The 26,161-nt window shown below is 39.2% G+C and overlaps 5 protein-coding genes across 11 annotated transcripts in view; 3 read left to right on the top strand and 2 right to left on the bottom strand.

Annotated features, from left to right (window-relative positions):
• LOC106091030 (carboxypeptidase M) overlaps positions 1-26,161 on the bottom strand; it is a 165,840-nt gene that overhangs the window by 45,110 nt on the left and 94,569 nt on the right. The window lies entirely within an intron of this gene.
• On the top strand, positions 4,479-5,477 carry LOC106091034 (chymotrypsin-1). The gene is made up of 2 exons (XM_013257433.2): positions 4,479-4,739; positions 4,802-5,477. The coding sequence occupies exons 1-2, from the start codon at positions 4,504-4,506 to the stop codon at positions 5,325-5,327; spliced, it is 762 nt and encodes a 253-aa protein (XP_013112887.2). The 5' UTR covers positions 4,479-4,503; the 3' UTR covers positions 5,328-5,477.
• On the top strand, positions 10,909-11,851 carry LOC106091033 (trypsin delta). The gene is made up of 2 exons (XM_013257432.2): positions 10,909-11,160; positions 11,226-11,851. The coding sequence occupies exons 1-2, from the start codon at positions 10,922-10,924 to the stop codon at positions 11,752-11,754; spliced, it is 768 nt and encodes a 255-aa protein (XP_013112886.2). The 5' UTR covers positions 10,909-10,921; the 3' UTR covers positions 11,755-11,851.
• On the bottom strand, positions 15,831-16,741 carry LOC106091036 (serine protease SP24D). The gene is made up of 2 exons (XM_013257436.2): positions 16,515-16,741; positions 15,831-16,449 (listed from the first exon to the last, which is right to left on the bottom strand). The coding sequence occupies exons 1-2, from the start codon at positions 16,739-16,741 to the stop codon at positions 15,927-15,929; spliced, it is 750 nt and encodes a 249-aa protein (XP_013112890.2). The 3' UTR covers positions 15,831-15,926.
• Positions 21,180-22,118, top strand: LOC106091035 (serine protease SP24D). The gene is made up of 2 exons (XM_013257434.2): positions 21,180-21,442; positions 21,507-22,118. Exons 1-2 carry the CDS (start codon positions 21,207-21,209, stop codon positions 22,030-22,032), a joined length of 762 nt encoding a protein of 253 aa, XP_013112888.1. The 5' UTR covers positions 21,180-21,206; the 3' UTR covers positions 22,033-22,118.

Raw genomic sequence — 26,161 nt, 5'->3', positions numbered from 1 at the left:
TAAGAGATAGCATGAAATAAAATTTACTATGCATATTCAGTTTTTTATCTTCAATGTGGACAAGTGAATATTGGTATCTGTGTGAGACCATACCCAGTGAACCAAATTTCGGATGTCAGACATTTCTGTAGAAATTCTGAACTCTTTCGACAAGATCTTACCGCAATTGTTTCGAGTTCTGTTCAATGTTCAGAGCGATTTCCCTCCGACAGTTCGGAAAGAGTTCTGAACGTCTTGTCGTAGGAGTTTTTTTTTAATTTTTTGTCGGACAGCTCGAAAGGAATTCTGAACTATTTCTGGAGTACTTGTCTATAGCATTTTTGGTTGGTAATCAGAATGGCTTATCCAACTAATGACGTGGCTAGTTCCATAGAACTCCTGATTTTGGTATTTTACCAGTCCTAATACATATTTTATGCCATATTTTGAAGCTCTAGAGCAGTGGCAGGCAAATTAACTGACACTATTACACATATTTGTGTACATGCACAAGAACATAAGCCCATGTGCTTCAAAATACTTTGCACTCTAGCACATGTGCCCAACACTGCTCTAGAGCAATAAGCATTTATGTTATGGCCTACAAACATAATATTGTGCAAAAGTGTGTGTGTTTTTGCCCATCTCTGCTCCAGAGGTTCAAGGGGTCAAAAATTGCATGGATGGAACTTAGCATGATTTTTGTAAGTCATAACAAAACAACATGTGCACCATTTTAGCCCAGTTGAATAAAAATAATGCCCTCCAGAATCTCAGGGTAATAATTTATTGCTTATAAAAGATATGTTCGACAATCAAACCTCTTTAGTAAAAAACTAAAAGCTTTGTTTTCGACAATATTGCAAATAATTTTTAACGAATTCATGCAAGAATTTGTGATAATCATAGGATATTTCCAGAACTGTACTCTTTGTTTCAAATATTGTACAACATTGTATGAGACAATGGAGAACCGAGTAAAACCGATAAACAAGACACCAATTAACGAGATGACTGAATGCATAAAATGAGCCTTTCAGCAAAAAGAAAGATTGATTCAGATTTCCGTGAGTGCACGTTGTACAATGCATGCATTCGGGTACATTTTGCTTCGGATAAAGTACTTTTTTCTTGTCGTCTGCTTTCGTAGTAAGAAATTCGTACGAAAACAAACAGTGTGCAAACGATTTGTGTGATCGTATACAGTGAGTAATTTCTCATAACTCACTATAGCGGCTATGAATTTTTTAATTAAGTAAAAAAATCGTACAACAAAGGAAATGTTTCCTTAAAATGGAAAACAATTGACATTTTTATATCCACAACCATAGGGTGGGAGTATACTACTCAAGTCGTACCTCGAAATATTGATCTGTGATCCCACAAACTACATACATTCCTGACATTCTAAGTCCATCTAGTCATGTCCGTCCATTCGTTTGTGAAAATCACGATAGTGGTCGAACGCATAAGGCGAGCCGCTTTAAACTTTCCTGAAAACACTTCTTATTAATATCGGTTGTTGTTGTAGCTATATTTGCATGTGGAGGTGGCGATGCTCGTCAAGCTCTTATAAGCGACCAAGCTTGTTCCGGTCTATACGACCCATCGCCGTGGAAACACGGTGGCCATCGGCTGTTTAAAAGCGTCAATAATTCGCCTTGTCGATTTGAGCATCATAGACACTCAGTATTTAAGCAAGAGCCGGGGCCACCCGACCTCTCACTGAGACTCTCGATACTCGATACCGCTATGGAGCATTCTACTATCTGCAACCAGTGGACGTGCCCGGTAGCTCCCAGCTAAGCTTCTCGTGAAAACGAAGAACACCACACAGATTGGAGCTCATTGTTCCAGCCAGTGCGATGCTCATAGTTATCCCAGGTCGGTTGTTGTTGTTGTAGCAGTTTGTTGTGTTCTATTTTTCGCCTTATTGATTCTGTTGAGTGTCAAGACCCAGGAACTCTGCAAATGGGCCATATCGGTTAAGATTTGGAAATAACTCAATATAAACCGGCCCCCGTTTTTGAATTCCTAAGCCCCTAGAGGTCTTCATTTTCATTCAATTTGGCTGAAATTTGGCACAAAGACTTTTGTTCTGACTTCCAACATCCGTGCGAAGTACGATCCGAATCGTTGTATAAACTGATACAGCTTCCATATAAAACCATCCCCGCAATTGACATCATGATCCCATAGAGGGCTCAAATTTCATACGATGAAATTTGGCATAACGATTTCTGTCTGATTTTCAACATTCATGCCAAGTATATTGCGTATGGGTATATAATCGGATATAGCACCCATACCCATATTGACTTTAGAATCCACAATTTTCACCTGATTTGGCTAAAATTTGGCACAAATACTTCTGTTCTAAATTCTATAAAAACACATGACCGAATATTAATACCTGAGAATCTAGAAGCCTCAAAATTCATCCAATTAGGCTAAAATTTTGCCACTCAGATAGGTTCATACATATATGTATCCACCATATAGACCGATCTCCGGATTCGACTTTCTGAGCTCCTAGTAGCCTTTTTTTGCCTAATTTGGCTAAAATTTGGTACGTGAAGTACACTTGTGCCCTCCAATACTCACAACGATTCATAAATAGAAACAGGCCCCAAAAAGTCTATATCTTAATATGACTTCTTGAGACCATAAAAGCCGCAATCAATACCCGATATGATTTTTACAAAAAAATTCAAATACACACTGAGTTAATAAGTGTAAACTTTTAGCAAAATTCGAATTCTGAACCAATGTTGATGGCGGATGTTTTCGGATGGGTGTTTCGGCGAATGTTTTCGGATAGGTTATTAAACAATCCGTATAAAATTTTGAGCAAATATGTTCAAACTATAATAACTACGGTTCACAAATAACAACATTATTGCAAATTACCCAAAATCTGACGAACATATATATCGGAGCTACATCTAATTATGAACTGATTTCGAGCAAACTTCTCAGATAATGTGGTAGTCGTCGGGAAAAGCGTTTTGCAAAATTTTGGCAATATTGATCAAAAAATGCTCTTGCAGTGGCTCTTGGAGTGTAAATCTGGCGATATACATATATGACAGCTATATTTAAATCTGAGCCGATTTGTATGAAATTCACCAGTAATTTCGAGAATCATAAGAAAGTCCTTCCTGCCAAATTTCGAGAGAATCGGTTAACAAATGAGCATTTTTTTGCAATATTTCTCAAAATCGGACGAACATATATACGGGAGCTGTATCACAATCTGAACCGATTTCGAACAAACTTCTCAAATAATGTGATAGTCGTCGGGGAAAGCGTTGTGCGAAGTTTTGGCAAGATTGTTTAAAAAAATGCGTTTGCAGTGGTTCTAGGAGTGAAAATCGGGCGATATATATATATATATATATATACATATATGAGTGCTATATCTAAATCCGAACCGTTTTTTCTGAAATTCACCATTTATGTCGGGAATCAAGAGAATATTCTTCCTGACAAATTTTGAGAGAATCTGTTTACAAATGACCATTTTATTCCAATATTACTGCAAATCGGACGAACATATATATGGGAGCTATATCTAAATCTGAACCGATTTCAACCAAACTTTATAGACATTGTGGAAGTCGTCGAGGAAAGCGTTGTACAAAATTGGTCAATAAATGTGCTTGCAGTGGTTCTAGGAGTGAAAATCGGGCGATGCATAAAAATAAATCTGAACCGATTTCTATGAAATGCACCGGTAATGTCGAGAGTTATAAGAAAATCCTTCCTGCCAAATTTCGAGAGAATCAGTTAACAAATGACCATTTTATTGCATTATTACTGCAAATCGAACGAACATATATATGGGAGATATATCCAAATTTGAACCGATTTTTTTCAAATTTCAATAGGCTCCGTCTCTAGGCCGAAAAACATGCCTGTACCAAATTTTAAGACGATCAGATAAAAATTGCGACCTTTACTCTGTACACAAATTAAAATGGACAGACGGACAGACAGACGGACATGATTGAGTCGATCGGTATCAATGGTTCTATCTCTCTTCCTTCTGCATGTTACAAACAAATGCACTAAGTTATAATACCCTGTACCACAGTAGTGGTGTGGGGTATAAAAACAATGGAACAGTTTTATAGGCTTATAAATTTAGTGCTATCAAGCAGAAGCTTATACCACTCGCAATAAAATTGCAACAAAACTTGTGGATTTTTACAAGATTTGGGAAACCCTGAATTTTACAACATGTTTTCTTGTCATCCTGATAGCCCATTTCCAAAAAAACAAAACATTCTTAGCGGCCAGAGGGGTCCAAGTACCGCTATTGACCATTGCCACACAATAAACCTGGCCACAATCATTTATCACCATATTACCTTATCTACAGCATTTAATCTTTACGAGTATTGGTTCGACAAAGGCTACGGCTTCGATTAGATCGACAATGTTCTCGCTTTAGGGCAATACAGTGCAGTGTTCTGGTGACAGAAATAATTTACAAACACAATTAGTTCGAATTTAAGCGTCATGGCTGGCACACGTCAAATCTCTCTTGCCTTATTTGTTGGCCTTGTGTTGGCCATAGCTGTTGTTCAAGCAGGGCCCACTTCGCGAATTTTGGGTGGCAGTGATGCTGCAGCCGCGCAATATCCTCACAGTGTTTCCATACGCGTAGATGATGCCCATGTATGTGGAGGTACCATTGTATCGGAGAAATATATCCTGACTGCAGCCCATTGTGTATCGGAGGTGGCTACTACCTCGTAAGTGAACATTTGAACTCACTTTCTTTATCCTTTATGATAGCGCTTTCCTTTTTTCGCAGCATTGCTCCTTCTCGTGTTAATGTGCGTGTGGGCAGCATCAACCAGTTTGCCGGTGGTCAAATTGTCCCCTGCCAATCGGTGGTCATTCATCCCAACTATGGCAGTTTCTTGCATGACATTGCCATTGTGGGCCTAAGCGAACCCCTTCAGTTCAACGACAAAGTCAATAAAGTCAGCTTGGCCTTTGCCGAGGATGTCTTTGAGGAAGGAACTCCTGTCACTGTCACCGGTTGGGGTCTACAGGAAAGTGGTTCCTCGCCCTATAAATTGCAACATGTAACCATGTCTGTACTCAGCGGTCCCGAGTGTGAGCTCCAGGCTGGCTATGGCTACGATTCGGTCATCTGCTTGGACCATCCTGAAAATACTGGTTTTTGTCGTGGCGATGATGGCGCCGGCGTTGTCAGCGGTACAAAATTGATTGGTGTGGCCAGTTTTTCGTTTGGCAACTGTGGCACCAAATACCCCGATGTCTCTAGCAAAGTCTCATTCTACAGGGAATGGATCGACGGAGTTATGGCATAAGAAGTGCGAGAATGGGTGAAGTTTTAATGTCGAAAATAAATTTGTAATTTTATTTTTGTGTTCTAGAATTTAAGGATTTCAACTAATGGTTGTGCAAGTGAGTCATAAATATTGGGGTAATCAATAAAAAGAAACGTCTGATATGGATTATTTGCATTGTTTAATTACCCAGCAATAAATGGCAAGTATTTATGATTAGCTTTAAAATCTAGATAGACATCATGGAAGAAGATGAAGGAGAGAGAGAAAAATGCGCTATTGTCCCTTCCTTATTCTGGCGACATTTGTGAAAAACTATGCCACATGAAAAAATGGTATGGCAGCCATGTAAAAAGTTCTTCCTAAATAAGTCTTGCATAGGCCGTTCGGACTCGTCTATAAAAAGAAAAGGCTTGAGAACTCAAATCAATATATTGGTTCATATGGGAGCTATATCAGGTTACGTACCGATTTGAACAATACTTGGAAGAGTCATTGAGAGTCATAGGAGAAAACATTGTGCGAAATGTCAGCGCTATCGGTTAATTGCAACCTTATGCGTCTCAAGTTGTTAAATCGGGAGGTCGGTTTATATGGGAGCTATATCAGGTTATAGACCGATTTGAGTCATACTTGTGTTAGTTGTTGACACTTATAACAGAGGCCGTCATGGAAAATTTCAGGCAAATCAGATAATAATAGAGACCTCCAGGAACTCATGAAGTGAAATCGGGAAATCGTTTTATAAGGGAGCTATATCATGATATGGACCGATTTGGACCATACTACAATTTTATGTCGTGTAAAAATGTTTCACCTGGGTGGCGCACTGGTGTTCGCCGTTCGGTCACGGCTATAAAAAGGAGGTTCATTATCATTGACCTTAAACTTGTATCGGTCTGCACTCATTGATATGTGAGAAGTTTACCCCTATCCTTAGTGGAATGTACAAGGGCAAAATTTAAATTTGCCACTATGGACATACACCCAAGTCACAAATCGGCTTATTGTGCGCTTTAAATACTTAAAAGTGCCCTCGAAAAAGAAAATTGAAGGCAGAAATTCTGTGCTACTTACTACCACGCCCCTAAGTCGGACCATGTCAGGTATTGTGCCCCTACCTTAGTGCTGGTGTTTGTTAGTCGAAGTGTTCCAATGTCTTATCATATTCTCCACCTACCCCTATTTTTCATTAGTGAGCTGATAGTCCTATGTGTCCCGTAATGATAATGAATGCCATACTGATCTCCTTCCTTTTTCATTTCAGTAAAAACCTCGTCTTCTCACGATCTGAATTCCCCTATAGGATTTTCGCCGTCCTACTCACCGTGTCGCTGTTCCATAGTGTTACACGTTCGTCGCCCACGCCCTTAATTCGGATTGCGTCGACCCGAAAGGCTTCGTATTAACCGAGTTCATTGACGGCAGCCCTCTGGCTTTACCGTCCAAATCGTCTGCTCTTCTCCCTTACTCCGCAATGGCTTGGCAACCAAACAATGCGGTCCTGCCATCCTCAGAGAAGACGTTAATCTCTTTCTTACACTCCAAGACTATTCGTGACCTTACCGTTCTGGTTTTTACAGCCCCGATGGCCAGTTTACTGTCCATAACCTAACGCATTCGGTGATCGCCCGGATCTCCGCTTGCAGCACCGCATTTTGGTCTGAAAGGGAGAAACGACTTCAATTTTCGTCTCAGGTATCCGGTCCGAAACCTCTTTCATTCCTTCCAGGTTCCCTATAGTCGCTACGACTATACTGCGATTGTGTGACCTGCTCCTACCTTCTATCCATTTTCCCATCCCCTTGAATCTCATAGCCGCAGTAGCTGCCACACATAATCTGTATGTCTATGGGTCGGATATCTAAAATAGTCACCCGTGTCCTAGTGGGCGTGGTTCTCCACGCCACGCCTATGCCAAGACAACGTGTTCTCCGAACCTGTTGTATTATTCTTGCTTTGCAATTTTTCTCCACCACAGACACCAAACTACTGAGGTGGTCTAATGACGCTCCTGTAGCGCCAATACACTATCCTCGGCTTCAGGTTTCACTCGAGCCTACGGCCCTCCTCAACGAGACGGTTTCGATGTCTGACAATGTTTCACATTCAGGAGATTACTGAAAAGGCTCACAGATGTTGGGCGCTATGTAGACGGGCCGTATGTTCGAAATGGGGCCTGAATCCGAGGATAGTCCACTGGCTCTACAGGAGCGTGATTAGACCAATTCTTAATTACGCCTCAGAAGTTTGGTGGAATGCTATGGAGAAAAAGTGCAACATAAGGACCATACAACAGGTTCAGAGAACATTTTGTCTTGGCATAGGCGGAGCGACGAAGACCACTCCTACTAGGGCACTGGAGATTATTCTAGATATCCGACCCATACATAGAGATAAAGTGTGAGGCAGCCACTGCGGCTATGAGACCTAAGGTGATGGGAGAATGTAATGAGGATGGAATCAGCTCATACCATCGCGGTATAATCGAGGCGAAGTAAGGAAACCTAGAAGGAGAGGAAGAGGTTTCCGATCGGATACATGAGATGAACCTTGAGGTGGAGAGCGAGGCACTACTGCCAGCGGCACAGTCTTGGATTGACGGAACCCTAGAATTGCTATCTGGAAGATCATGTTACAAGGATGGATCAAAGGTAGAGGACAGAGTGGGCCTGGGGGTCTACATTGAGAACCCGGGGACTGATATCTGTTTTAGACTGCCCGACCATAATACGGTTCTATAGGCGAAGATCCGGGCGATCGCGCTGCGTGAAGTGGTGTGATGCTAACGCGAGGATGTCGAGTGTGAACATCTTTACCAATAGTAAAATTGCCATAAGGACAATAACAACCAGGTAAGTAAGGTCACGAACAGTCTTCTCTCTCCTTCTCTGAGGATGTCAAAATCCGCATCGTTTGGGTGCCGGTCCATAACGGAGTAGGAGGAAATGAAAGGGCGGATTTGGTGAAGGCCAGAGGACTGACGTCAATAAACTTGGTTAACCCGAAGACCTTCAGGTCGACACAGTCCGCGTTAAGGGAGTGGGCGACGAATGCGCATGCAACCCTGTGGCACAGCAAAACGGTCGGTAGGACGGCGAAACTGAAAAGAAGTATGAAGGAGATCAGTATAGCTATTGGTATCATAACGGGACACATAGGACTTCGAGTTCACTTATGTAAAATCGGTGCGGCAAGTGACAGCATGTGTAGGGCATGCGGGGAAGATGATCAGACGTTGGAGCATTTGCCTTGTCATTGATCCGTTTTCGCGTCTAACAGATACCGGAACTTAGGTGGAGAAACAATAACAGGCATGAACCAACTAAGGGGTGTGAAATGGAAAACAATGACGGATTTTGTAAGTAGCACGCAATTTTTAACTTAGATTTCCCTTTTCGATACTTTTAGTTTTTAGAGCGCACAACGAGCCGATTGCTGGCTTAGGTGTATGTCTTTAGTGGCATGGGCAGATTAATATCTGCACCCTCTTTCAACCTAACCTAATTTAAAGATTATAAACTTTCCAACTTTTTAAGGAAACATTTCCTTCGGTTAAAGATATTTTATTTGATATTACGGATTTTTTTATGTTATATGGTAGGTTAACAGATCATTAACTTTGTGTCTTATTATTAAAGACAGATATCTAAAATGAAGCTCAAAATATCGTTGAAATTTAGGAAATTGACCTTGGAACAAAATTACCTTGTAACTTAGTTAAAGACGCAAAGTAGAAATAGTAGGATCTTTAAAAATTAATTTTTTTAGGCAACGTTTAAAAACAGAATTTTTCAAAAAATAATAACTGAACAGTCATTTGTTTAGTGCAATAAGGTCGGATGGTCGTGTTCGTAAGTAAATAAGAAACTAAATTTAAAAATAGGGGTTTTATTTTAAAGTTTTGGTTCTTGGCTCATTTTCATTGCTTGTATCCTACAAATGAAGAAAATTCTTCAATTTTCGCCTTACTTTTTTTTTCTATGTATGTAAAAGTTTACTGAAGGGCTTTTTCTATAAAAAAAGTACAACCTTCAAAGCAATCAATGAAAACGGTATAAAGTACATACTGCCTATTTGGAGATATGGTGAGAATAACAGTAATCCGACTGAAGAACAATGAGTGATACAAAGTATGCATCAGGTAATTTGTCTAACCTAAATGTAAGAACAGATGCAAAATTTTAACCCAATTAGAGAAAAACTTTGCCCTCTAAGTGTTTAGGAATTAAAAAAGGGAGATTCAAATGGTAGCTGCATCCTAGAATTTAGAGCGTCTGAAATCAATAATTGGAAACGGTACAAAGGATATGGTGATGTATGTCCTTGAAAGTTTATTTTGTGAATTGAATGTTGAAGACCATAATAGAAGTCATTGGGTAATATTTCAGTCCATTCGGATAAGAAATACGCCTTGTAGGGGCATAATCGGGAGGTCAGTTTATATGGGAGCTGTATCAGGCTATAGATCGATTAAGACCATATTGAACATGTATGTCGAAGATCATGGGAAAAGCCGTTGTACAAAATTTCAGCAAAATCGAATAAGAACTGCGCCCTCTAGTGGCTCAAGAAGTTAAGATCCAAAATCGGTTTATATGGCAGCTATATCAAAACATGGACCGATTTGGCCCATTTACAATCAGGTTATGGACCGATTTAGACCATGCTTTGCACAGTTATTAGAAGTCATATCAAACAACTTCATGCTCAATTTCAGCCAAATCGGATAAGAATTTTGCCTTCTAGATGCTCAAGAAGTCAAGTTTCAAAATTTCAACAAAATCGGAAAAGAATTGTGCCCCCTGGTGGCTCAAGAAGATAACATCCAAGATCGGTTTATATGGCAGCTATATCTGGTTATGGGCCTATTTTAACCATACTTAGCGAAATTGTTGGAAGTGATACCAAAATATCACGTGCAAATTTTCGGCCAAATCGGATAGGAATTGCGCCCTCTAGATGCTCAAGAAGTCAAGATCCAAGATCGGTTTATATGGCAGCTATATCAAAACATGGACCGATTTGGCCCATTTACAACCCCAACCGACCTACACTAATAAGATATGTTTATGAAAATTTCAAGCGTCTAGCTGTAGGCCTTCAAAAGTTAGCGTGCTTTCGACAGACGGACGGACGGACGGACAGACAGATGGACGGGCGTGTCTAGATCGACTTAAAATATCATGACAATCAAGAATATATATTGTATACTTTATGGGGTCTTAGATGCATATTTCGAGGTGTTGCAAACGGAATGACGAAATTAGTATACCCTCCATCCTATGGTGGAAGGTATAAAAACGCGTTTCTACCTACATTTTTTTTTCACTTCCCTACGCATGTTTCTATAGATTAGATAAGACCACAACCCAATATGCCAATAATAGAACTTAAGAAAATGTCACAGGAAAGCATTGCTCCTCAAATTGCTATCAGTTGACGTTTTTGTTAATCTTAAAATCATACCTCTGAAATATTGGCCAAATCTTATCTTGTAGTTGGTATTGTTATGGTGCTTCCATATATTTTTCAAATCGACAATAAATTAGCAGGCAAATGCGCAGGGTCTCAAACGTTATTAGCCATTAAACGATGGCATTTTTAGTAGACACATGAAAGTGATGGCATCTGCACGTTTTGTAAGATTATTGGTGCTCGGTCTGTGGGCAGTGGTCAGCTGTGCAGTGGCTCAGCCCTCGGGTCGTATTTGGGGTGGTGAGGAGGCCAGCAAAGACGACTTCCCCTTTGTGGCATCTGTGCGTCTGGATGGAAGTCATGTGTGTGGTGGTTCCATTATTGGCAGCAAGTCGATATTGACTGCAGCCCATTGCTTGCAGGAGAAGGGGCAAACGTAAGTAGAAATCAGGTGGTAAAAAAGCTTCAGTTATGTTGACAATTTTTGTTTTTTCGCCATAGCGTCGCCACTGATCGCTTGTCTGTCCGCGTGGGCAGCATAAATCAATTCTCTGGTGGTTCTTTGGTTTACATTGCTTCAATTAATCTGCATCCCGATTATTCAGGCGTCAAAAACGACATTGCCGTTCTGACTTTGGAGAATACTTTAGTTTGGACTGATCGCATCAGGAGCATTAACTTGGCCACTAACTCAGAAGAACTACCTGCTGTAGGCGCCTCTGTTACAGTGGCTGGATGGGGTGAACAATTGGACTCTGAATCTGCCTTTAAACTTAACGCTTTGAGTTTTAATGTTGACAGTGCAGAGTCCTGCATCAATGCCTATAGCGATGCCGATGATTCCATTATATGTCTGGCCCATCCCTTGAAGAAGGGCAGCTGTTATGGTGATGCTGGTAATGGTGCAACCTTCAACAACAGATTGGTGGGTGTCAACAACTTTGTTGTGGGAGCTTGTGGTTCCCGTTACCCTGATGTCTTTGCCAGTGTGGCCCATTTTGCTCCATGGATTCAATCAGTTTTGGCTTGAGATTGTTTGTAAATAGAATGTGGAATTTTGTACATAACTTTAGAATATAGTAAAATAACACCGGAGGCAGCAATAAAACATGTTTAAGTCAAATATATACTCAAAAGTGGTTTAAAATTTTTTCAAAGTTTTAAGTTTCAAAAAGAAAAATTTTTCTAAAATAAGAAAACTTCATCTGATGACTCATTAATGGACACTACGAAAACCACTACTAAAAGTTTTCATTATCCGAGTCATAACTTAAAAATATCCAGTAAATAATCACCTCAGATAAGAATTCAATTGTTTTAAAACGCTTGGAATGTGTCGAACGGAAACACTACTTGAGTGAGTTAATAAAAATGACCTCTAAAAAACAAATATATAAAACGAGTAAGAACAAGTAAACATGAAATATGTAAAGGCGTTTAGTTTGTCCGGGCCGAACTTTGGATACCCACCACCTCGGGTATATATGTTAACCACCTTTTCTCCATTGTGTGATCTAATATGTACAAATCATTGTTCAATTATGTAGAACAAAATATTGGTATTTTTTGTAGCAATATTAAAATATAGACCGATCTGAACCATATAGTACAAGGATGTCGAAAAGCCTAACATCAGGGCCTGTGTCAAATTTCAGCGAAATCGGATTATAAATGCGCCTTTTCTGGGGCGAAGACATTAAATCGAGAGATCGGTCTACATGGCAGCTATATCCAAATCTGAAACAATACAGACCAAATTGCAGAAAGATGTCGATAGGCCTAACAACTCATGTTCCAAATTTCGGCGACATCGGACAATAAATGCGCCTTTTAGGGGCCCAAAACCTAAAACCGAGAGATCGGTGTAAATGGCAGCTATATCCAAATCTACGTGGCAGCTATGTACAAATCTGAATCGATCTAGGCCAAATCGAAGGGAGATGTCGAAGGGTCTAACACAACTATTATAAATGCGCTATTTATGGTCAGTCGGTCTATATGGCAGCTATATTAAAATCTGGACCGATCTGAATCAAGTTGAAGAAGAATATTGAAAGCCCTAACACAACTAAATGTCCCAATTTTCGGCGGAATCGAACAATAAATACGCCTTTTATGGCCCGAAAACCTTAAATCGAGAGATCGGTCTATATGGCAGCTATATTCAAAACTTGACAGATCTAAACCAAATTGACGATGAATGTCGAAGGGCCTAACACAACCCACTGTCCCGAATTTCGGCGACATCGGATAATAAATGTGGCTTTTATGGGCCTAAGACCCTAAATCGGCGGATCGGTCTATATGGGGGCTATATTGAGATATAATCCGATATAGCCCATCTTCGATCTTAATCTGCTTATGGACAAAAAAGAATCTGTGTTCAGTTCAAAATCTCTATTTTTAAAAACTTTAGACAGACGGATCGTCTTAGATTTTTAAAACGATCAAAAATATATCAACTTTGTAAGGTCTGAAATGGATATTTTGATGTGTGGCAAACGGAATGACAAAATTTATATACTCCTATCCTTTGGTGGTGGGTATAAAAAGATAAAATAATTTCTGTGAAACAGTTCACCAATAAAACCTCTCTATGGAAAATTTCACTGATGAACTTTTTCTATGCAAAACTTTATTTAAAATATTTTGGTAATAAAATTATACTGGTGAGCATTTTCATAGAAAAAGTTCGTGGAAAGACTTTTCATTCAAAATCACTTATGAACATTATTTCTATAAAAAAGGTAACTAATAGACTTTTTCTATAAGCAATCTCGACACTGAAATTTTCTCTAAAAAACTCGCTGATAAACTGTTTCTATAAAAATGCTCACTTTTTACAGAAAAAGTTCATCAGTGAACTTTTTATAGAAAAAGTTCTTCAGTGAACTTTTTATAGAAAAAGTTCATCAGTGAACTTTTTATAGAAAAAGTTCTTCAGTGAACTTTTTATAGAAAAAGTTCTTCAGTGAACTTTTTATAGAAAAAGTTCATCAGTGAACTTTTTATAGAAAAAGTTCATCAGTGAACTTTCTATAGAAAAAGTTCATCAGTGAACTTTTTATAGAAAAAGTTCATCAGTGAACTTTTTAAAGAAAAAGTTCATCAGTGAACTTTTTATAGAAAAAGTTCATCAGTGAACTTTATATAGAAAAAGTTCATCAGTGAACTTTTTATAGGAAAAGTTCATCAGTGAATTTTTTATAGAAAAAGTTCATCAGTGAACTTTTTATAGAAAAAGTTCATCAGTGAACTTTTTATAGAAAAAGTTCATCAGTGAACTTTTTATAGAAAAAGTTCATCAGTGAACTTTTTGTAGAAAAAGTTCATCAGTGAAATTTTTATAGAAAAAGTTCATCAGTGAACTTTTTATAGAAAAAGTTCATCAGTGAACTTTTTATAGAAAAAGTTCATCAGTGAACTTTTTATAGAAAAAGTTCATCAGTGAACTTTTTATAGAAAAAGTTCATCAGTGAACTTTTTATAGAAAAAGTTCATCAGTGAACTTTTTATAGAAAAAGTTCATCAGTGAACTTTTTATAGAAAAAGTTCATCAGTGAACTTTTTATAGAAAAAGTTCATCAGTGAACTTTTTATTGAAAAAGTTCATCAGTGAACTTTTTATAGAAAAAGTTCATCAGTGAACTTTTTATAGAAAAAGTTCATCAGTGAACTTTTTATAGAAAAAGTTCATCAGTGAACTTTTTATAGAAAAAGTTCATCAGTGAACTTTTTATAGAAAAAGTTCATCAGTGAACTTTTTATAGAAAAAGTTCATCAGTGAACTTTTTATAGAAAAAGTTCATCAGTGAACTTTTTATAGAAAAAGTTCATCAGGGAACTTTTTATAAAAAAAGTTCATCAGGGAACTTTTTATAAAAAAAGTTCATCAGTGAACTTATTATAGAAAATGTTCATCATTGAACTTTTTACAGAAAAATTCATAATTACATTTTTTATAGAAAAAGTTCATCATTGAAATGATCATCATTAAATGTTCATCACTAAACTTTCTATAGAATACCTCCATTAGTTCGTCATTGTGTTTTTTAAAAAGTTCATCATTTAGAAAATAAATGCCATTTTAGTTAATATCTTGCCATCGATCCTGTAGATAGATCTTATGCTTGAAGTTAGTTGTCCGGCATATATATAAGCGAATAAGGTACATGGAGGATTGGTGAACTGCTTCAGAAAATAACATTGCCATAAACCAGTTTTATAAGTTATGTTATGTCGTAAAATCAGGTTGTTAAACAACTTGCTTGCTTGTGGCTGATATTGAAAAAGTCTTGCTCTTCGAAAATTAAACCTTATCAAAGAGAGTAATTTATTGAGCTACGCGATTGGTTATCAAAGTTTCCGGTAAACGAAGCAAGCAAAATGGCCAATGTTCTAAATGTTATGGTCAATACCAGTTTAATCAAAAAATTTCGACAATTAACCATACACCTCAAGATTAAAAAAGAACATATATTTACAAAAAATTCTGATTATTTTGCATATATCTGCCTATACACAAAACATCACTGGCAGCATCAATGGCTGTTCACAGTGCAGAGAACAAATAAGTTCGGCAAAATTGTGTTTGTTTGTTCCTATTGGCATTATTGGATATGTTGGATTTTAATAAGGGAAGTAAGATTTTACTTGTTTTCTATTGCGCTTGGGAATCAAGTCGTCTTATAGAGCCCTGTTCAAATTCAGGTGTGTGCTGTGCAACCGTCTCTAGTTGGGTTGGTATGTAAAGCACCATGATCCATTTGACCATTTATTAATGATAAAGGTTCTGACGAACCAGAAACCGCTATACAGAAAGCCGGTCAAATGATTTTTAGCAACATCACACATTATGCCTTACTTTTGAAAGTTCTCTGCTGCGCTAATCTTTGTCGAAACGGTCTATAACCGGATAATATCCTGCATTGGAATTTTAATATTTTGCTTATATCTTAAAAAAAAAATATAAAGCGGTCAATTGACTTTTTTACCCAAGTTATTCTAACCAAAGTTATTTGTTTGCTTCTTTCCCCCAAATCTTTATATTTACTCTACTCTGCAGTCAGCTGATTAGCGAATAAAAATCATTCGTTCGAGACAAGCTTAGTGGTTTCGAATTTGTTATTCTTTATCTTTGTTACTTTCTTTTTATAATACTGTTCCATATACTCTTCCCTATGTCCCATTGGCATTGACAATTTAAACCATATTAGCCCTTATCCATTCAATGTTGTAGGAGACCTTGGCATAACCATCTGGACGCGAGGAGCCACACTTGATTACTACAAAACCGGCGGCACCCACAAGTTTACCCTCATAGGCGGCAGGACCACCAGAGTCGCCATTGCAAGCACCAGCACCCGAAGGATGATCCAAACAAATCAATGCATCGCTGTAGAAACCAATTTTCGATGCACATCCAGTCTTGCTGAGAGCTGTAACCTTATACCACTGCATAATAATGGGCAAGCTGGCGCCAGCATGTTCAGTTAGACCCCAACCAGAGATGATAACGTCAGAGCCTGCAGGCACTTCACCTTCGAACAATTCAATGGGCTGAATAGTCTCGGAAAAGGTCAATTCCTCCTCCAATTCCAACAAAGCCAAGTCATTGTAGATCACATAGTCGGGATGGACAGTGACACGTTTGACTTGCACTATAATGCCACCAGCAATGCGATTGATGGTGCCTGCACGTATGGTAAAATCTTTGGCGGGGAAACTAGAATATGAAACAAATACCATCGAACTTAATTGTCTTATTAGGCATATTCGGTAAGTACGTACGGTGTAGTACCCTCCATGACCACACAATGAGCAGCGGTCAAAACGGTACGGCTGCTGATGATGGAACCACCACACACATGGCTATGATCGCGGCGCAACGATATTTGGTAAGGAAATTGTCTGGCTACGGCATCATCACCTCCCACCACACGACCCGTGGGATTAGCCCATGCCACACAAGCCACGCAACTGATAAGCAGGAAAAATTTTAGCAACGACATGGCCATCACAGTATTTATAAGAATTTTAAGCTATTTTGCCTATTTTAAGTGGTATTTATAGCTTTTCTATATACCTTGGCTGGCGAACCTCAGTATTGAATGAACCTAATCTTATGGGGATTTTTAATTTATTATTGCCAAAAAGTAAATCTTATCACGCGATTTGATAAAATGGATTATGAGATAATGAAACTTGACTAAAAAGCCTGTGCGCTTTTAAGGTTAAAAAAAAATTAACCAAAGAAACAAATTTTTGACAAAATTATATACAAAAATAAGTTGCACAAAATATATTCTATGGTAATTTTGTTAACAAACAAAATAAGCGCAAGAACGATTTTATTTTTATGAAACTTTGAATAAAATTTTATTTCTATAGAAAATGTTTTCGAAAATTTATTTCTATATAAAATTTTTTAAAATTTTATTTTTATAGAAAATTTTTAAAAATTATTATTTGGTTGGACATTTTGTCAAAAAATATTTATAAAAGTTGATCAAATTATTTTTTTACAGAAATTATATCAAAATTTTATTTCTAAAAAATTTATTCACGGAATATCGGTTTAGGTCCAGATTCAGATTGACCTGGAAACCCAACACAAAGGTGAGCACCCTCTGTCGATACCGTACTGTCTTATTCACGTATCTGAGGAGACCATCTAGAGATCAGCTTGCAAGTTCACTCAGACCGGAGAAGAACCATTCTTCAAGTTGGGAAACCTGTGCCCATCTAGCCAGTGCTCTTGTCCGTCAGTCGACTTGGACCGGCATCGAGGGACTTGGAATGGGGGTCTACTCCCGCCCTTGGCTTTATCTAGACGCCTTCAGCTTAGATGTTGGGAGGTGTAATCCTCCTCAAACATAGCATCCATCTCTCAATCCTCTCTTCCGGAAAAGAGGATGTTTCTAGCCTACCCTCCATTTCCATTGTACCCAGAACAAAACTGTGGCCGTACCCGTCCCTCATCTTCGTGCCGAGATCCTTCAGCCTGACCAAAAAATTTGGCGGCACAGCTCTGTGACATACCGATATCGAGGGACTCGGAATGGGGGTCTACTCCCGCCCTTGACTCCACCTAGATCCCACCAGTGTCGAGATCGGGAGGTGTAATCCTCCTTAAACATAGCATCCATCTCTTAATCCTCACCTCCTCAAACATAGCATCCATCTCTCAATCCTCTCCTCCGGAAAAGAAGATCTTTCTAGCCTACCCTCCGCTTCCATTGTACCCAGAACAAAACTGTGGCCGTACCCGTCCTTCTTCATCATGCCGAGATCCTATCTACCATTCCTCTTCTGATTCTGGAAAGCGATCTTATTCTGAATCGGTTTGAGACTCCTCAGCCTCCACATCCGTAATACCCAGAATAGTCCTCTTCAACCAGTACAACTCCCCTTCAGGATGCCGAGCGCCCCCAGCCTAAGCGCGACCTCGGTGACATAGTTTCTAAAATACTCGTAGGCCTCTTAGTGGGTGGAATAACCAGCATCGCCTGTGGAGTTAATCTAAATGCTCTAGTGATTCTGACGCAAGCCAGACTTTGCACCTTCTACCATTTCAGGGTCACAATGCCCGTCTGCAACCAGAAAATCAATTGGCGGGAGTAAAAGGCGCACAGTGCCTTCCAGTTTAGCATACGATTGGGCCTGTCTGCGAAGTTAATCTCAATGATCTAGTGATTCTGACGCAAGCCAGTCTTTGCACCTTTCACCATTTCAGTCTCGCAATGGCCGTCTGCATCCAGTAAATCAATTAGCAGGAGTAAAAGGTGCACAGTGCCTTCCATCTTCGCATATGATTGGGCTAGACCTAGGGATTTTAACGTAAACAGAATTAAGGCTAAAATCTGTCTATTGTGAGGAAAAACGAAGAAAGGTCAATTCCTGGCGTCACGGGATGGACGGGATAACGATAGGACAATAAATGGATGATAGGAGCAATATATACCATCGTGTGATATTCAAGGCGACGAAAGGAAGGGGTGGAAGAGGTTTCGGAATGGACACCTGAGTCGACACTAGAGTCGACACTAGAGGATATAACGTATAATAATTTGCTTACGGACAGCCTTAGAATGTACGAAGGAGATTAACGCCTTCTCAAGGGATGGCACGATCCACCTCCTTTGAGTGCCAAGCCATAACGGAGTAAGGTCGAACATGATCGCAGACGACGCATTCATCAAAAGACTTGATGAATTCGAAGCCCTTCGGGGCGACGCAGTTTGAAGTATGACGAAAATCCTATGAGGGATCCGTATCGTGAGAAGACAATGATATTACTGAGAGGAAATATGAAGGACGTCATTATGACTTTTGGTTTTATAACGGGACACTTAGAACTATGGGCTCACCAATGCAAAATATGTGCGTCAAGTTACAGCATGTGCGGAAGATGGTGGAACTTTGTAGATTATCCTGTATCAATGCACGTCTTTCGCGGTAATTGACTCCGGGGACTTAGGTGCAAAGGCAAATACGATAACCTTGAACCAAGAAGCATTGAATAGAAAAAGGTTAAGAAAGTATAGGAATTTTGTGGGAAGCACAGATTTTTGGGGTTACTTCTCGGTATTTAAAATGCGCAACAAACCGCATTGCTTGCCTAGGTGTATGTCCATAGTGGCTGATTATACTCTGCATCCTGTCCTTCAACCTTACCTAATCTCATTGTTTGGTAAAATTTTCCGACTTTATTCTGACTCCTGAATATTTACCAGGACGGGACAACTATGAACACCATACGGGTTGTAACTCTGAGCTCCGATGTGATGTTCATCGTCATCACTAGAATTTCAGTTGAGATCTACCGGGCGCGTCCACAGGTTGCGGATAGAGGGACGCTCTGTGTATGGAGTAACTGCAACTGCAGTCGCGAAAAATCGGCGGCATCAAGTGGAGAGTCTCAGTGAGAGACCGGATGGCAACCAATCTTGCTTAAGTGCTTGTAATACTGGCCTTTGAATAACTAATGGTCACAATGTTCCTGGGCCAATCGGTACCATGGACCGGAACAAGCTTGCTCACCTAGGGTGCTACACAAGAATCGCTACCTCGACACAAAAATATGCAGCAACAACAACGACGACTTCTGAACATCTCTATTTGCTTTACACTCAGTTCTTTTCATTTCTCTCTACTTCCTGCCGAAAAGTCAAAGTCGACTTGGAAGACTTAAAAATTTTTATTTGGAGTTAAATAATCGATCTTTTACATGTGAAATTGACTTTCAATGTTTAAAAGGTCGAATGATCGATTAGTCGAAATTACTTCCATAGTCGATCATTGCTTGTACGAAGGTGAAGATTTGTAAGAGAAAGAATGTTGGCAGGAAAACTAAGTGTGGCACCTGCAGAGCAATTACCTTTTTTGCAAAATTGCAAATTTTGCCCATGAACATTCCACTAAGGAACAGGGGCAAACTTCTCATATATCAATGAGTGCAGTCCGATTCAAGTTTAAGGGGCCTCCTTTTTATAGCCGAGTTCGAACGGCGAGCCGCAGTGCGACACCTCTTTATAGAGAAGTTTAATATGGCATAGTACCTCACAAATGTCGTCAGCATTGGGAGGGGAAAACCACCGGTGATAATTTTTTTTCTGATGGTCTCGCCAGGATTCGAACCCAGGCGTTCAGCGTCATAGGCGGAAATGCTAACCTCTGCGCTACAGTGAGCAATTACCTTAACTTCCTAAAAGGCATAATTTTTTCCGATCTTGCTGAAACTTAGGAAGCTGTAAATCTTTGCTTAAGATTGCGCATGTCGAAATATAATTGGATTTTGCTGCTACATGGGCCGAAAAGTCAAAAAATCTACTTTCTCATTTGACTTTAGATCCCTAAAGGCCGTCAATGTTAGAAGAGTCCGTTTTTCTCTTTCTTCGTTTCTGGTATTTTTTGTAAATAGTTTGAGGACTATAGAAAGATGTGGGTTTGCAGCACATGTCATCTACCTTTCACGGGTGTTGAAGGCAGCTGCTCCAGGTGACATCGCGGGTATGTCTGTGTTCACATGTAAGGTAAAGGAGGTACCAAGATAGGCTTGGATTTTGTTTAGTTAGAATCATTGCTGGGTAATCTTTATCCTCTACTTTACCCCTTGAGAGTCTGAAAGAACTGCAAAGTAAGCAGAAGTAGAGATCTGTGAAAACCACTTCTCGTTCATATTTTTCCCCACAAACTAGAACAAGTTTTTGTTAGCCTTTACGATTATTCGGAATTTTGCACGACTTCTACTTCTTCTTTATAAAGTCAGTGATTTATATCACTTGTAACGTCACTGATATTTTTTCAAGATATAGGGCCGAAGCTAAAGCAAATCAATTTTTTCCAAAACCAAAAACCACAGACAAGAGATAAGAGATAAGATTATTGAGCGGTCAATGGTTTAGTATCTGCTCAGGAAATAAAAAGCTATAAAAGAGCTAAAAATGCGTGGCCACAACTTTATTTACGTTTTACATAAGCATGGGGAAATTCACGAAATCAGCTTTCTTGGCATTGACCATTTTAGCGGTGGCCACAGCAGAGCCCACGGGACGTGTTGTGGGCGGTGAAGATGCCTATGAGGGTCAATTTCCCCATCAGATTTCATTGCGATTCAGTGGTTCGCATATTTGTGGTGGCTCCATAATTAGTCGCAACTATGTGCTAACGGCAGCTCATTGTGTGGGAGCCGAAGATGAGAATGGAGTTTATCATGTGTAAGTTTCTTCTATACTTAGGTAGCAAAAACGCTTAAAATTTTTCTTTAACCTTTGTTACCAGCGATGATGCCTCCTACTTTACCATACGTGCTGGTTCCACCAACCGTCTAATGGGTGGTGTAATCAAACAAGTCGTCGAAGTAATTGTTCATGAGAATTATGGAAATTTCATAAACGATGTGGCTCTCTTGAAATTGGAAACTCCTCTGATCTACTCTCAAAATGTTCAGGCCATTCCCTTGGCCTCTGCTGAAGTTCCTGTGGGCAGCACTGTTGGCATTTCCGGCTGGGGACGTTTGAAAACCAATGGCGATATACCCATGAAATTGCAATACAACAGCTTGGAAGCCATATCCAAATTGAAATGTTTCACCTCGATTTTAATGTCCTCCGATGCCTTAATCTGCTTGGCCCATCAAGCTGGCAATGGCGCCTGCAATGGTGATTCGGGTGGTCCCGCTACCTTTAATGGTGAATTGGTCGGTGTGGCTGGTTTTGTTGTGGGTGGTTGTGGTACCAACAACCCTGATGGTTATGCCAAGGTCTTCTATCATCGCGATTGGATTAAGGCCCATAGTGATGCGTAGAGAAAGCGGCCAAATGAAGCGGCTAAAATTTTGTGTTTTCTATGAAAAATATGTTGTTGAATAAATCCAAAAAGTTATTTTATTAATATTCACAGAGGTTGTGTTATGCTTAGTTTTTGAGCTCAGTTATATTTTTGAGTTCAGTGATATTTTTGAGCTCAGTGATATTTTTGAGCTTGTGATATCTCTACCATGGGTTCTCTTAAAAATATACACACGAACGCCATACATACGAACGCCACCATAGAGCAGAGATTAGCATGTCCGTCTATGACGCTGAACGGCTGGGCACGTGATAGTTGTAAGCACCACACAGGCTGGAACATTGAGGTCCCATCTGAGTGGTGTTCACTGCTGTCACGAGAAGCTAAGCTGCGAGCTACCGAGAGCGTCCATACTCCATACGGAGTAGCAAACGCTTCATACGGCACTCGCGGATAATCAGCGGTATCAAGCGGAGAGTATCTGTGAGAGGCCGGGCGGCAACGGCTCTTGTACAAATGCTCGATATGATATGGCGTGTTATTAGCGCCTTGTGACCACGCTTTTTTTAACTCTTTTATAGCTTTACTTCCTGTGTGCAGATACTAAACCATTGATCGTTCATTAATCTTATATCTTGTCCATGGTTCTTGGTTTTGAAATAAATTGACTTGTTATTGGCGCCACACTGTTCCCGTGGCGGTCGTTCCCTTGGACTGGAATGAGCTTGCTCACCTACAGGAGCTTTACGAGGATCACCACCTCCACTCAAAGATGATCACCACCTCCACAACGCCTGGGTTCAAATTCTGACCAGAACATCAGAAAATTTTTTTCAGCGGTGGTTATCCCCTCCTAATACTGTGAGGAACTTTACCATTTGGTAAACATGCAAATTTACCCATGAACATTCCATTAAGGAACAGGGGCAAACTTCCACATATCAATGAGTGCTGTCCGATTCTAGTTTTAAGCTCAATGATAAGGGACCTCCATTTTATAGCCGAATCCGAATCCAGCGTGCCGCAGAGCGACACCTCTTTGTGGAGAAGTTTTTACATGGCTGCCATACCAAATGGTACAGTACCTCCCAAATGTCGCCAGCATTAGAAGGCGATAATCACCGCTGAACGTTTATCTTCTTGCCAGAATTCGAATCCAGGCGTTCAGCGTCATAAGCGGACATGCTAACCTCTGCGCTACGGTGGCCTCCATTGTACTATTTGGTATGGCAGTAAAAAACTTTTCAACGAAGAGGAGCACCGAAAACTCGTAAAAAATATGCCATGTGAGAACGAATAGACATATCTCTTTGAAATTTGGAATGGTTGGAGCTGAGGTGTTAGCGAGATTGTGTGCAAACTCTCAAGGCCCTAGGTTGCCCAGCCCGTTTTGACAGGCCTCTCAAATTGGTCACCTCGGTATTTGGAAAATTTGTTGATGCAGCCAAATCTTCGTTTGTGGTCGGATTTCCAAAAATTAAAATTTTTTGAAAATTGGAAAAATTTAAAAAAACCTTACAGAAACATCTTAATTCTTTGTGAATTTTGCAGAAGAAAGTTTTCTAAAAAACCAAAAATAACTACTGCCCAAAATTTGTCACAGAAATACCCAAAATACCCATTTTGGACCACATCCACATTTTTTAGTAAATTTGCTGTGAAAGCTACAAATTTAGTTAGGTTGCAAAAATTCATATGGAGTAAAAAAAAAAAACATAAACCTATATGGGCTTTGGAATTTGAGAGTTTGAGGGGTTTTTCCAATTTTTTATAAAAATGGCTTTTTAGAAGTAAATATAGCACCGTTTAAGTTGACATATCTTGTTCAAATTTAATATATCACCTGTTCACAAACAAAAGGAACAAATTAAGGTATTTAAAGATTTTTCAATAAAGACACTTTAATGAAAATACATTTTTGACAAATACAAAAAATACACTTTTTTAAAATTTTTTGATTTCCAAACTGTACAACTTTAAGATGAATAATCAGATGTGGACAGTTTATGAGCCAAAGTGATTAAAAATTTTTTCACGAATCCAAATCATGGATAAACGCAACGCAAACGAACCGGAAATACTTTCGTAAATTGCAAAATACGATGCAGATCTCGGTCAAAATTGCAAAAAAAAAACAAGTTAAAATGTGCTATGTTCGGCCGGGCCGAATCTTATATACCCTCCACCAAGTTTTGCATTTGTCAAGATCTTTGAATGGCTTTTTCAAATATATATGAGCTATATCAAGTTATTGGCCGGTATGTACCGTACCATCATGGCTGCTAGAAGTCACAGAAAAACACCACCTACAAAATTTCAAGCAAATCGAGTAGAATTTGCGCCGCCAGAGGCTTAGAAAGTTAAATTGGAAGATTGGTTTCTATGGCAGCTATATCAGGCTATCAACCGATAAACGCTGCTTTTATGGTCTAAGGACAGCTATATCCAGCTATATATCGATTTACACCATATAGGGCACAGACGTCGAAAATCCTTACATAAGTCACTGTGCCAAATTTCAACGAAATCGGATAATAAGTGTGCCTTTTGTGGGCTCTAGACCATAGATCGGTCTATATGACAGCTATGTCTAAATATAGACCAATGGGGGCCATATTAAATACGGACGTTGAGGGGTCTAACATAGTTAACTGTGCCAAATTTCAGCAAAATCGGTTAATAAATGCTCCTTTTATGGGTTCAAGACCTTAAATCGAGAGATCGATATATATGGCAGCTATATCCAAATAGCTATATCAAAAAGACTAACATATGTGCTTGCGCCAAATTTCAGCGAAATCAGGTAATAAATGCGCGTTTTATGTGCCCAAGATACTAATTCGGGAGATCAGTGTATATGGAAGCTATAACGAATTATTGCCCGATCTTAACAATACTCAGTACGAATGTGGAAAAGACTAACACAAACCATTGTGCCGAATTTCAGCGAAATCGGATAGGTGTTTTAATGGGCCTAAAACCTTTAATCGGCAGATCGGTCTATATGGGGGCTATATCAAGAAATATTCCGATATCACCCAACTTTGAACTTAACCTGCCTATGGAAAAACAAGTAAAAGCGTGTAAAATTCGGCCGGGCTGAATCTTGGGAATCCATCACCATAGATTCTGGTAAAAATTTAAAATTTAAAGCTTCTAGGAACCGAACAAAGATGATCGAGAAATCGGTTTATATGGGAGCCATATCAGGTAAGAGACTGATTTCGACCGTATTTGGAGCAGTTGTTGGAAGTCGTAACAGAAAACCGCATGCAAAATTTCAGCTAAATCGGACAAAAATTGCGTCTGTAAGGACTCAAGAAGACAAATAGGGATATCGGTTTATGTGGGAGCTATATCACGTTATAAACCGATTTAGATCGTACTTAGCACAGTTGTTGGAAGTAATAACAAAACACCACATGCTCAATTTCAGCCAAATCGGACGAAAATTGCGGCTTATAAGGGCTCAGGAAGTCAAATCGCGAAATCGGTTTATATGGGAGCTATATCAGGTTATACACTAATTTGGATCGTACTTGTTGGAAGTCATAACCGAACATTACATGCAAAATTTCAGCCAAATCGGCCAAAAAATGCAAATCTGAACCGATTGTGATAAAGTTGTGCACACATATTGGAACATTAAATAGAACGTCTTGTGCAAAAATTTTGTAAAGATCGGACCTAAATTATGGCTACCAGAACCCTACAATGCCGTATCGGATGAAAGATATATATGGGTGCTATATCTATACCGATATATGGGTGCTATATCTGTACCGATTGCGATAAAATTATACACACATGTTGGAACATTAAATAGAACGTCTTTTAAAAAATTTTGTAAAGATCGAACCAAAACTATGGCTACTAGAGCCTTAAAATCGAATGAAATATATTGGGTTGCCCAAAAAGTAATTGCAGATTTTTCATATAGTCGGCGTTGACAAATTTTTTCACAGCTTGTGACTCTGTTATTGCATTCTTTCTTCTGTCAGTTATCAGCTGTTACTTTTAGCTTGCTTTAGAAAAAAAGTGTAAAAAAAGTATATTTGATTAAAGTTCATTCTAAGATTTATTAAAAATGCATTTACTTTCTTTTAAAAAATCCGCAATTACTTTTTGGGCAACCCAATATATGT

This window comes from Stomoxys calcitrans, chromosome 4, assembly GCF_963082655.1.
Source record: "Stomoxys calcitrans chromosome 4, idStoCalc2.1, whole genome shotgun sequence".
NCBI lineage: Eukaryota > Metazoa > Arthropoda > Insecta > Diptera > Muscidae > Stomoxys > Stomoxys calcitrans.
This window is presented reverse-complemented; position numbering and strand designations above follow the sequence as displayed.